A 13,670-nucleotide genomic window follows, 5' to 3' on the forward strand; every position below is an offset into this window, starting at 1 on the left:
CAGCATATTAGAATGATTTCTGAAGGATCATGTGAAACTGAAGACTGGAGTAATGATGCTGAAAATTCAGCTTTGATCACAGGAAAAAATGACATAGTAAAGTATATAGTATATAGAAAAGAAAAATTACCATTAAATGAACAAATGATGTAAAAGAACGGTTCATTATTTCATGTTATTGACATATAGAACCTTGTTGTAAAGTGTTGCCTAAAACTGAATAAAATGCACCAATTCAAATATTACTGAAGGGCCGCTACTGTGGGTTGTGTGATGAAATTACCACGCAGTCTGTTCCTGGATTTTCCGTATTTGTTTTGATGAGACAACCAATGCCATCGTCCATTTCAATCATTTTTCTTTCTGCCTTGCAGGAGATCAGAAGGACCATCAAGCACATTGCTGAAAAACAAGAGAATTTCTGTTTACCTTGGTGCAACCGTGGTTCGATTAACAGTTAAAGACTGCCAGAAATGGTTAGTCACAGTGGAAAGGTTGAGTGTTTATGTACCATATAGAGAATCTTGCATTGATTTAGTCAGTACCGTAGCCCCAAGGTCCAGACACACAACTTCAATCTCTCCGGAAATGGGTGCCATATTGTCCCATCCATCTGAGACAATAAGTCTCCAGCAATGGATGAGGTGGAGCAGTTGTAAGGGTTAACAGGAGACTGAACAAAAACATTGTTGGACAGTAGGAAGCTATTAGTACTAGCCTGTGCTGTCTCTCCAGCACACGTCTCAGGACCACCCAGATCAGTGGAAGAGGAGGATAAGCATATAGCAGGAGATCTGGCCACACGTGAGCTAGGGCTTGTACTTGAACTAGTACTTGATTCTGCTCAACTATAGGGAACAATGTGTTATTGTCCTGCTGGCAAAGAGGTCCACTGACACCATCCCATATCTCTCCCAAATTGATCAAACCAGTGCTTTGTGGAGACACCCATCCACTGAGCTCAGGCTGCAGCGAGAAAGGGAATCCGCCACACTCTTGCTCTGACCATGAATGTGCATTGCTCTAATTGACAGGAGGTGTCTGTCTGCAAGAAGCAACAATGCTGACGATTGATGAGAAACACTAATGTGGTATTTTCTGTTTTCACTAGTACCTTCAGTGCAGTGGTGATTTCTTTAAGACAGCAAGGGAAGCTCGGCTTCCCCTATAATGTCAAAAAATGAATGGTCAAATATGTACTATTGTATTAACATTTTATTGACAAAAAATGCGTTAGAAAACGTTCATCTCAAAGACGAGTTCGTTCAGAATCAGTTACATACAGCAAGTCGGCTGACTCGATTTTCTTCTCATACATTCCCGTAGCATCACAGGCTAGGCTAGGCTAGCGTCGTAGGGGTGAAACTGCACACTATGGCAGACAGTGCTAATATTGTCGACCTGATTTTGGCGAAACCATTTGAAAGTGTTCCTTACGAGGAAAAACTTCGAATTAAAGCAGGGCAGATCAACACCTAAGATTGATTTAGTGCAAAAGATAGGGAAAAATAACAGGTCTTTTCAGCTCTCCTGGTATGACAAAGTTAGCTGGCTGACTGGAAGTGCTGTGACAAATAAAATGTACTGCTGGCCATGCCTCTTAATGAAACCATCTCACGAATGTGTTGTTTGGTCAAAGGTGGGGTTTGGAGATCTGAATAACTTTGACAGGGCATATAAAAGACATGAAAAGAGCAATGAACATGTGAATGCATGTGCAAGATTAAGTTGCATGGGCAGGATCAGGGTTGAGCATGCAATAACTGAAGGTGCTCACATTCAAGTGGCTAAACATAATGAAACAGTCAAACAAAACAGGGCCTTCCTAAACCGCCTTATTGATGTGACATCCTTGCTTGGCCGGCAGGAGCTGTCATTTAGGGGACATGATGAGAGTAGTGAATCATCCAGTAAGGGGAATTACAGGGAGTTCACAGAAATATTAGCTAATTATGACTCTGTCCTGTCCACACAATTCGAGTCCTCAACTGTGTTTTCTGGTATGTCCCATACTATTCAAAATGACTTGATCTCTGCTCTTGCAGCCAGCCACCATTTCTGATCAGATCAGAGATGAAATTCAGGATGCTCCCTTTTTTGGATGGCAGGTGGATGAAACAACTGATATATCCTGCCGTGCCCAACTCTCTGTCATTGTTCGCTATGTGGATAGGGCAGGTAAAATTCAGGAGCGTTTAATTGGATTTTTTTATGTTTCTGGGGGGCGAGATGCCCAGTCCATGTTTGATATATTAAATGAGAACATGCAGGGCTACAATTAAGGATAAGCTTGTGGCACAGACCTTTGATGGGGCTGCTGTCATGGCTTCAGATCTCAATGGTCTGTAGGCCAAAGTGAAAGCAATAGCCCCAGTGCAATGTTTGTGCATTGCTATGCACACAGACTGAATCTGGTGCTGTCACAGGGGGCTAAATGCTTGACTGAGTGCAGATTTTTTTTGCATCACTCTCTGGGTTTGCCAATTTTTTTTCAAAATCCACAAAGAGGACATCTTTTCTGGAGTCTGCAGGCTGTTCAAAGTTGCCCAGAAACGCTCCTACTCGATGGAATTTCACATCACGGATAGTGAGCACTGTGGAAAACAATTATGATGGCCTCCTGCAGACATTTGAGAACATCATTGCAGATACGACAATGGATGATGATACACTGGAATGTACCAAAGGCTTTGTGAGGAAACTGGAGGATTTTGAGTTTGTGTTCATGTTGTACACATATGAACAAATCTTCTCTGAGACTGATGTGGTCTTTGATATTGTCCAGCAGAGGGCGATGGATGTTCTTTACTGCAAGAAAATAATTGAGTCTCTTCTTGCATTTGTCAAAGAGAAGAGGTAAGAGGGGGCTTTCCAAGCTGTTTATGCCAAAACAGCAGATCTCACATCAGACCCACGAGATGAGCCCATGAGAAAGCGCTGTCTGACCCAATTACAGGATCCCCAAGAGCGATACAGAAATCTGTACATGGCCATCCTTGATAACATCTTGGAGCAGATTCCTCAACGTTTTTCAAATTTGGAAAGTATGCTCTTCTTAGAATTAGTCAATCCAGGGAAATGTTATGACATGAGACAGGTATTTCCAGAGGAGATCTTCCCAAGTGTCCTGAAAAGTTATGGCCATCACTTTGATTCAGGATGACTGAGGTCAGAACTTCAAGTCCTGTATTCAGATCAGGACTTGCAGGGTAACAGGGGAAAGCTGTGTGATTACTAGGGTTGCGCGATAATGCCCATTGTCATATCGTCCTATCGTCAGCCTGTAAGATCGCCGATACACGATAGTATCGGGGGGAGGGGCAATTTTTTTATTATTTATGTATTTGTTTGCTTATTTATAAGATCATTTATTTACTTATTAGTCTACTTTTTTTTTTATTTACACTTTTATTTAAATATTAACGTAATTATTAATTATCACGCGTCACGCGGAATGACACATGGGAAATGAGGACCGTCTATCATTCTGACAAGGAGGATGGAGTTGGTGGGAAAGAAAAATGCGACATCGCCTATTTGGCAATATTTCGGGTTTACACCAGATGAAAAAGGTGAGCCCGCTGATGTCACACAGGCAGTTTGCAAACTTTGCTCGAAGGTTGTGCCGGTAAAAGAATCACAAACCACAAACATGTATGTACATTTGCGTGGCCACCACCCTGCTGAGGCTGCTAAACTAGCGCCAAGAGAATGCGCGATTAGCAAAGATCGAAGTCAGCCATCAATCATCGGAGCTTTTGCAAAAAGCACAAAGTATAAAAGAAACAGTGAAAGGTGGGCTCAGTGCACTGCAGCTGTATCGAAGTACATTGCGAAGGAAATGGTCTCCTATCATACAGTCGAGAAAGCAAGCTTTAAAGACCTGCTCCAAACCTTTGATAAACAGTACGAGCTGCCAGGGCGCAAGTACTTCACCGAAACAGCTATCCCAAACTTGTACAATGAAACTAGGGACATCATTGCTAAAGATCTGAAAGCTGCTATCTTTGTTGCTTTGACCACAGACAAGCATAAACATGACCCCCTATATGTCTGTGACCGTCCATTATATTTCGAAGGATTGGAAGCTAGAAGCAAAATGCCTGGAAACAACATTTATTCCGGAGAATCACACTGCAGAGGTACTGGCAGAGGCGCTGTCAGATGCCATGCAAGACTGGCACATAGAACAGAGTAAAATTTCATGCATTACAACTGACAACGGGGCCAATATTGTTGCGGCCATACGAGGGTCGGATGGCCATGGCTGAACTGTTTTGGCCATAACTTGAATGTGGCAGTGAATTATTCACTACAAAAGGAGAAAACAAAAACTGATCGAGCTCTTGGAATCTGTCGCAATATTAACGCGGCATTGTCTCACAGCTGGAAGAGGCGACGAGAGCTCCGCAAGGCGCAGGAACAGCTCAATTTACCTCAACATATGCTGATAACGGTACATAAATTATTATATTTTATTTGCTTAATATTTATCTTGTGGCACAACCATCTTAGTGAAAAATAAGAAAAATGACATTTTATTCAGACTAGAAATAATACTTGTAAATCAAATATAATATTATTTAATTATAATAAATTATCACAACATTAACGATCGACGCATAATTGTAATTTAATATGTTGTTATTGTAGGATTGTACAACTCGTTGGGGATCAACATATGCCATGGTAGTAAAAATTCTGGAACAGCTTCCTGCCATCAAAAGGGTTTTTGCTGATGACAAGAGCCGTCGAACACTCCCAAACGTGACCTGGCAACACATTGCTGTACTAGAGGCTGTCAGGGATGGGTTGAAGCCTGTCGCAGAATTTACTGATATATTATCAGCTGAAAATTACGTGACAGTCTCATCTCTGCTGCCCGTGCTGCAGCTAACAAAGGATATCCTGAAGGAGGAGGAGACTGATGTGGAGATGACAGCAGGAATTAAACGGAGGATTTTGGAGAAACTCGACTCGAAATATGACGACAGTACCCTCCAACTAATGCGCAAAGCTACCCTCCTTGACCCACGCTATAAGGGCGAACACATCGATGCCGCACAACTTGATGTGATCAAATCACAGCTTGAGGTTGAGATGGTGGCATACTGGAATGAAAAAAATATGCCACCTGTACCCATCAGAGTGGAGGAGGAAGAAGAAAAAGATGCGGCAGGTACGTCATCAGGTGAGAAACAGCCGGCTAAGAGGATCAAAACACTGGGTCGTCTTCTTGGCAGAGCAAAGCCGTCTATGTCCACATCCACACCTGTAGACCAGCGAGCAAAATCTGAAATCACGTCTTACTTACAAGAGGAAGTAATTGATGGTGATGACAAGCCACTGGACTGGTGGAAAGAAAATAGATGCCGTTTTCCTTTAATGGCAAACCTGGCAAAAAATTACCTGTGTGTTACCGCAACTAGCACCCCTTCAGAGCGTGTGTTTAGCGCAGCCGGCAACATAATTACTCCTCTTCGCAGCCTACTCAAACCAGAAAAAGTTAACCAGCTTGTTTTTTTGGCAAAAAATCTGTAGACGGAAGCATTACTCTTGCATCGTAAACAGTCATATTGTTTTAGATCTGTAAGCAATGTAACTAAGATTGCATTATTTTAGTTCTTGGTTATTTAAGTTTTTTTTTTTTGCTTTTTTTTTATTGAAACGTGTTTGGCTATTAGCGACAAGATAAACACTCTTTTATGTTAAATATGTTAAACAAGTTGGAGTTTGAAATAAACCTGCTTTTCATTTTCATAGCCGACTGATTATTGTGCATTTATTCTGAATACGCATCATACATTTGCGGCTTGCAAGGAATATGACGATTTTTAAAAGAGAATCACTCCTCTTTGAAAACGTATTACAAGCGACTTTAAAACTAAATTTCCTTCAATCACAAATTATGTCAAGCCTGCTTGTTATAAAGAGACATCATTCTTGTACAGCTGTTATTTTAGCCATGTTAAAAAAAACCCGGCAAAACTGCATTATTTTCATTTTGTTTTAGTTGCATAAAGTGTAAACAACAACAAAAATAACATAACTATACAATAACAATTTTTTTTTATTATTACATAATTTTGTATATTAACACTGATCAATTTATGTATGATTTTTTTTTATATATTCCTCTGGTGTTTGGTGGGTGAAGGTTATGCGACGATGACAGTGTGAAACTATGCAAGGGCCACTGAATTGTACTTTGATAATAATAATTGCCTAAAAATATTTTTTTTAAAACAACAACCGTATTAAGCCGAATTATCGTCATTTTTATTAGCTATCGTCCATATGGCTGACTATCGTCGATAGACGATAGTATCGTCTATCGGCACAACCCTAGTGATTACTTGGTGTTCCTTAAAGACATGGAGTTGGACAGTGCAATGCCTCAGCTTTAACTGTTCTCATTAGTGGCAACAATTGGAGATACATCTGCAGGTGTAGAAAGGAGCTTCTCCTGTTTAAAGCGGCTCAAGTCCTACACCCGTAACACAATGGGCCAAGGCCATTTAAGCAGCCTAGCTCTGCTGGCCATTGAGAGGACACTGGTCAAGTCACTGGAAAAGACGCCTAGTTGGTTCGACAGGGTCACAGACCATTTTCTTGAAAAGGAACGTAAGGCAGAATTTACTTTTAAATAAATGGACAATTTTATGATGTAGGCCGAAAATGAGCTTCCCCTCTTTGACACACCAGTAGCCGCCACTGCTTCAATGCTATTAACCAGCATTGAAATGGCTGCAGGTGTAACCACATTAGATGAATGACTGCTGAGGCAGCAGTTCAGTCATGGGAATTCAATATAGGTTTTGTCGAAACTTGGAACCTTGCTACCGCCTTTTGTTCACTGTGTGAGTTGCCCTCATTGATCTGGAATCCAGGTGCATTCCCAGAAAACACATTGACTGATGAAGAACACAACAGCTTTTCTGAAGATTCATCTTCAGCCCTGAGGCTGCAACATGCTTCAGTAGGTGTAGTGTGTTGTTGTTGGCTGCTTGTCAATGTGTATCACTGCAAAAAATGCTTTTCTTACTAAGTATTTTTGTCTTGTTTCCCGTCCAAATATCTAAAAATTCTTAAATCAAGATGTATTTACTAGATGAGTAAAATGACATAAGATATTATGTCCTGTTTTAAGGGGGATTTAATAAAAATTAAGTGAGTTTTTGCTTAAAACAAGCAGAATTATCTGCCAGTGGGGTAAGGAAAATAATCTTGTTTCAAGATTTTTATTATTTGAATAATCTTAAAACAAGATTATTTTGCTTACCCCACTGGCAGATAATTCTACTTGTTTTAAAGGGTTAGTTCACCCAAAAATGAAAATTCTGTCAGTAATTACTCACCCTCATGTTGTTCCAACCGCGTAAGACCTTCGTTCATCTTCGGAACACAAATTAAGATATTTTTTGATGAAATCTGAGTGCTGGGTCACTCTCCATAGGCTGCTAGGTGGCCCAAACTTGCTGGCCCAGAAAAGTTATTAAAGAGATCGTTAATATAGTCCAAGTGACTACAGTGGCTCAATCTTAAGTATATCAAGCGACGAGAATACTTTTTGTGCGCAAAAGCAAACAAAAATAACGACTTTATTCCACTATTCATTTCCTTCTCTCTGGGCCTCGTAGTGTTTTTGAGCAGCGCGTCTGTGTTACACGTCAGACACATGACCAGCGTCGGCCAATAGTGAGCCTACGTGGTGACGTGTAACACAGACGGCGCTGCGCAAAAACACTACGAGGCCCAGAGAGAAGGAAATGAATAGTGGAATAAAGTCGTTATTTTTGTTTGCTTTTGCGAACAAGAAAAGCATTTTTTGCAGTGATAGAATCAACAGGCCGTCCCACTGCAATGATAACTTCCAATGCTACCTGAATACGTTGTGTGATCACACATGGGGAGAGAGAAAGTCCAAAGGGAAGGACACAGTATTGGTATGTTCTGCCCTGGAATGTCTGAATGTAATCTGGATTTGCAAATATGTATCCTTTAGGTTTACGAAGGTGAACCATATGCCAGGTTCAACAGCACGCAATACATCTACCACACAACATAATATGCAGAAAGGTAGATGTTTGAGGTGACTGTTCAAGCATCTGAGGCCGAGGATTGGTCTGAAATTCCAATCCTGTTACTGAACAAGACAGTATTTTGAATGGAAGCCCCTGGGGTGGATCTGAAGCAAGAGCCTGGCAAAGGTCCCAAACTACTGTGGGCCAATACAGGACACAACAGGGGTCCGTTACTGACTTGAAGACCATATATGTTTTCTAGTGTATCGAGGAGCCGCACATTGTTTGTAATGTCCCTCCAATGTTGTATATGAGACACTGAAAAATGGACTGTCACAGACCCTGCGGCATCAACGGTGGCGAGGGGCAGTTCTCTTATATACATGAACACATGTATTAGAATGAACAAGAAACAAGAATCACCACTTGACAGGGAGGTCCAAATGTTATCACAGCAACCAAACACAATACTCTGGTAAACCAGTGAGAGTTCTTAAGATTAGGCCTAGAAATCACATACAAACACCATGTGACCCAGTAAGATGGTAATGAGTACCCTGGTTGACCTATAAGTTCTACTAATATTCACCTCTATGTGTTGGATATTCCCCTGATGAGAGACCCTGAATAACAAATCAGTCTTTTAAGTCAGATTAATCCATGCAGATGAAACCCCGCGGGGATTGCCGAACAATCTGTGCTCAATCGAGCAAGATCATTTTGTGAGAATGACAAAGCAGACAAGGCAGACCGTTCAGTTTAGTCCCTTGTCGGTTATTGTTCGTGTCTATGTTATAAACGCTGTTGCGTCCTGTTCACCTGCCTGTGTACATTAAAGTTTTTTCATATTTTGGAATCAAGCTTTGTCCGTCTGCTTCGTCAGCCAAAGCATGACAGGTATGTAATTGATTAGAGTCATATATAACTGGATCAACATGAGATTCTCATAAGTGTACGCTAGTGCACAAACTTTCCCACTATGATTCACCATCTTTGGAGGTCTGAAACAATAAATGGAAGTGTAATTCTCAAAAGCATATGTCATTCAAAAAACGGTTTCTATAGGTTTCCTCAGCATTTTTTGTTGTTGTTTTACCACACCTTTAATGGTTGGATTGACTTGTACAGAAGGATGTGTTTTTTTAGTATTATGAAACTGTTTGCGCAATCCTTCATCATCTATTAGGACTGTTAATACCATCAAAACATTGTAAATCACTGCATTACCTATGAAGATCAGAACTGTAAGAACAACGATCCAGGCTGCAGCAGGTCCCATTTGAGCCATCCGAGCCATCCTGACATGGCAGTTGTGAGCGATAGAGCAGTCACACACTGTGACCGACAGGTTTTGGATGGAGGACAATCCCTGCTGGTCTGATATTTTGATCTGGAGGAGGTGATGACCTGAATACACACTTTGTTCTTTTACAAGACTCACCGTTGTGCCTTCAAGAGAAAAAAATGTGTTAGTATTACTGCTAAAAGATACAGAAACACAACCTCAAAGAGGTGGTGGAAGAGTGCTGTCTTTCTAAGAGATCTCTGGCATTATTTGCCTAGAGTAACATAACATAACACTGTTCATAACTTAATTTTTCTTCTGTGATGTGTTTTCCAGATTGAAACAGGACATTAAGTAAGGAATTGTGTAGGGTGGACTGGGATGAGTGAAGTCGAAGGTGACATTACCATGGGTTGGTTCAACTCTCCATTTGTCCTTAACATCTCCTAAAAGCTCATAGTGGAAAGGTGAACTGTATGGAGGAAGGTCCAGGTCTACAGCTGTGATACTGGCAAATGTGGGCTCTGTATCCAGGCACACGTTGACTGTGTTCACTTCCAATATTGGTACGTTATCATTTTGATCATTCAGGTGAATAAATAGAGTTCCAGTGCCTGTCAGCGGTGGAACACCTGCCAATCGGAGACATGGGGTAAACAGAAATTCATTTGGAGTACAAAACATGATAATGCCATCCATGATCATTCATGAGTTTAGCTTTCTTCATTATGATAAGAGGACAGTTCTCTTACGAGAGTACTCTCGTGTTGCGTAAGTTTAGCTTACGCTACGGAAAACTCCTTTTCTCGAGAATACTGAAGCAAGAAAATTATCCTTAATATTCCAGAATGCGCGCCTATTGGCTGCTCTGCAGCAACTGCTGCAACCTATTAGTGCGTCTTGGCATGACTCCAGCGCCAATGGGAAGCCTTCCCGCGCTACGTCATGACCCGCCAAAATGGGTGTGGCCTTGAGCCTATAAATACCCAGCGTGCGGGTTGCACAATGATTTCATCTCCTTCAGCGAGTGACTTCACTTCGCTGGATCTCTGAGAAGAAGCTGCGCCGTCGAAAAGCCTTCAGCGGGACGAGCTTGAGATTTGAGGACGCCGGCCGGATTGCCGCCTTCGCTCGCAGTATCTGCTGCGCTATCCGGTGCCCATATCCTTTCACTGCTCCGTGTGTGTTCGCCGCTGCGACACACGCGTTTTCCTAAAAGAGCAAAGGCATTTTTAAATGCAAACCATGTCCTGCGCCTCGTGCAGAGCCGTTCTCAGCGACAGGGACCGCCATGTGCTGTGCGTTTCCTGCCTGGGAAAGGATCACGCGGACCACGCGCTCGCTGATGGCGGCTGCCAGGAATGCGAATCTCTGCCTCTCTCGACCCTGCGGGCTCGACAGGCCTTGTTTCGCGTCAAGTCCGCTTCTCCCATGCCTTCTGTTGGGCCGCCCCGTAAGAAGCGCCACTCTCAAAGGCCACCAGAACCTTCGGTGAAGGAGAACTCGCCGACGGCGTCCCCGCGAGCCTCCTTCTCGGAGTCCCCCGTCTCTTTCCTCGACGGCCAGCGCCCCGCTGCGGTCGAGACGATAGAACGGGATGTCACGGAGGATGACAGCTGCTCTCTCCTGGCGTCCGGGAGCGAGGAATGGTCAGGCTCTATCCCTGACCCTCCCCGTCGACACAGGAGTCCAGCACGAGGGCCTCGGTCGACGCTGAGCTTCTCCGCCTTCTCTCGAAGGCCGTCGAAGACCTCGGCCTTGACTGGACCACGCCCCAGGAGCCTGTGCCCAACAAGTTGGATGGCTGCTTCCTGACAGGACGCTGCTCTGCACCTGTTTCAAGGCCCGCTCCCTTCCTCCCCGAGCTTCACGACGAGCTCTCCAGATCATGGGGAGCCCCGTACTCGGCCAGACTGAGGTCCTCTGTCTCTTCCACGCTCTCTGCGGTCGACAGCGCGAAAGACAGGGGATATCTCTCTGTTCCTCCGGTAGAGGAAGCAGTAGCAGCGCACTTGTTTCCGCCCTCCGCTGGATGGCGTGCCAAGTCAACTCTGCCCACCAAAGCTTGCTGGACCACGTCAGCCTTGATCGGTCGCGCCTACGCTGTGACAGATTTGAGGAGTGCGAAGGACTTGGTACTCAGAGCTACTAAAGCCGCCACCCAGGCCATCGGCCGCAACATGGCTTATCTCACCGTCACAGAGCGTCACTTGGGGCTTACCCTGTCCGACATGTCAGAGTCCGACCGTGCCACCTTCCTGGACGCTCCTATTTCTCCGACTGGTCTCTTCGGTCCCTCAGTTAAAGGCTTCGCAGAGCGTTTTTTGGAGGTGCAGAAAACATCTCAGGCCATGAGACATTTTCTGCCGCGGCGTTCCAGTTCTGCAGCAGGCCGTGCTTAAAAACAGCCACCCGCTCGAAGAACGGCTCCCCCACCGCCTCCGCCTCCCGCCCCGCAACAGCACCAGGCCCGGGATGCACGCCAGCGCTCGCGCTCGTTGAGCCGCCGCAGACCGCCGCCTGCCCGGGGCCCCAGACCCAGGCTCGCGCCCAGCTTCGAGCCTCCCAAGTCTTCCTAGCCCCCCTAGGAAAGCGCCGATGGTTAAGTCCCGCTGCGGCCGGACCACCGTCGAAATCAGCGCGAACCGCTCTCGCAGTTCCCTCAACAGAGGCGACTCAAATAGTGTACTTAGCAGCCAACGAGCCAGTTCCAAAACTCGCTCGCCTGCACACAAACGCCGTTTCTACGGTGACCAACATAAATCTCAAAAAGAGCATTATGTCTGGTCATATTCCGGCTCAGGCCGAAGGTGTTTTGAATGTAGCAAAGGTGCCCGCTGCCCAGAACCCACCCATTCTCATAAACACTACCCTCTCTGTGTGTCACACTCATCCAGGGTCGAATACAATAAAGCTGGCTCAGGCCGCTCGAAGTGTAGGAAAAGTGCCCACTACCCAGTGTTCACCCCTGCACACAAGCACTACCCATGCAGTGTCTCACACCACCACAGGGTCCATATCAGTCACATCGGCTCACGCCGTTCATGTTTTAAGTGTAGGAAATGTGCCCGCTGTACAGTGCTCACCCCTGCCCATGAAAACGACTGTATCTGCGCTACGCACACACATGTCGCCTCAGCGTATGAACCCAGCACGAGCTGGCAGTGTTTCAAGTGCAGATCACGTGTTTGCCTCTCAGTGAAAAACTCTCTGCGCCTCGCACCGCGAGCCCACACAGCTGTGTCTGTAATACAGCATCTCCCCATTCGTATGACCGGGGTGCTAGCTACAGAGCCAACGCACAAAGTACTGTCTGCCCCATTCAAAATTAACATGATGAACGAACCGTTTCTTCATGGTGTGGTCTCCGGGTCCCCGAGTGCGAGCGACTGGAAACCCAGACTTCATTCTACCCCTGTCAATTCACGCGAAAGCATGGGAATTGATTCCAGGGGTTTCAGAATGGGTACTAAAGACAGTGAAACAGGGCTACTCGCTGCAATTCGCTCGCAGACCGCCGCGCTTCACAGCACGGGTCGAAACATCTGTGAATCAAGAAGTAGCATACCTACTTCGCACCGAGATAGCGAATTTGCTGAAGAAAGGGGCAGTGGAACACGTTCCCTTAGCCGAGAGCGAGTCAGGGTTTTACAGCCGTTACTTCTTAGTACCAAAGAAAGACGGCGGACTCCGCCCTATATTAGATCTCAGACGTTTGAACAAAGTGCTGATGATATGCTCGTTCAAAATGATCACAACCAGACAAATCCTCGCTCGAATTCGACCGGGGGACTGGTTTATATCAGTGGATCTGAAAGACGCTTATTTTCAGATCCAAATAGCAGCCCGTCACAGGCCATTCTTGAGATTCGCCTTCGAGGGCCAGGCTTATCAGTACACCGTCCTTCCCTTCGGCCTGTCTTTAGCACCTCGTACATTTACGAAGTGCATGGACGCGGCGCTTGCGCCCCTCAGACAACGGGGCGTGAGAGTCTGGATCAACTCTATCCTTTCTGGGGATAGAGTTGGACTCCAGGTCTATGGTGGCGCGCCTGACGCGAGAACGCGCGGCGGCAATCCAGCGCTTTGCAGCAACATTCACTGTAGGAAAGAATCTTCCCCTCAGAATGTTTCAGAGGATGATGGGTCTCATGGCCTCAGCCTCGACGGTGCTGCGGCTGGGTCTGCTACACATGCGCCCTTTTCAGCTGTGGTTGAAACGGCGCGTACCAGCGAAAGCGTGGAAGACAGGTTTGCTTCGTCTCACGGCGAATCAGACATGCGTTGCAGCTCTGAAACCGTGGATGAGAACCGGCTGGTACCAGACCGGTGTGAGCTTAGGCGCCGCCTCACAAATCAAA

At 45.1% G+C, this 13,670-nt stretch overlaps 1 protein-coding gene across 4 annotated transcripts in view; it reads right to left on the reverse strand.

The window, feature by feature from the left end:
* The window catches only part of LOC309480525 (cadherin-like protein 26), a 34,149-nt gene that overhangs the window by 2,460 nt on the left and 18,019 nt on the right, over positions 1-13,670 (reverse strand). For 3 of the 4 annotated variants that reach the window (XM_082145076.1, XM_082145075.1, XM_082145074.1), the window contains exons 10-12: positions 9,717-9,941; positions 9,252-9,473; positions 284-402 (exon numbers count right to left, since the gene is read on the reverse strand). In XM_082145076.1, the coding sequence (XP_082001202.1) occupies positions 284-402; positions 9,252-9,473; positions 9,717-9,941 (566 nt within the window). Of the gene's footprint in view, positions 1-246; positions 403-9,251; positions 9,474-9,716; positions 9,942-13,670 lie in introns of all 4 variants that reach the window. The other variant, XM_082145077.1, reaches the window with a different exon arrangement.

Source organism: Leuciscus leuciscus, assembly GCF_965113295.1.
Source record: "Leuciscus leuciscus genome assembly, chromosome: 18".
NCBI lineage: Eukaryota > Metazoa > Chordata > Actinopteri > Cypriniformes > Leuciscidae > Leuciscus > Leuciscus leuciscus.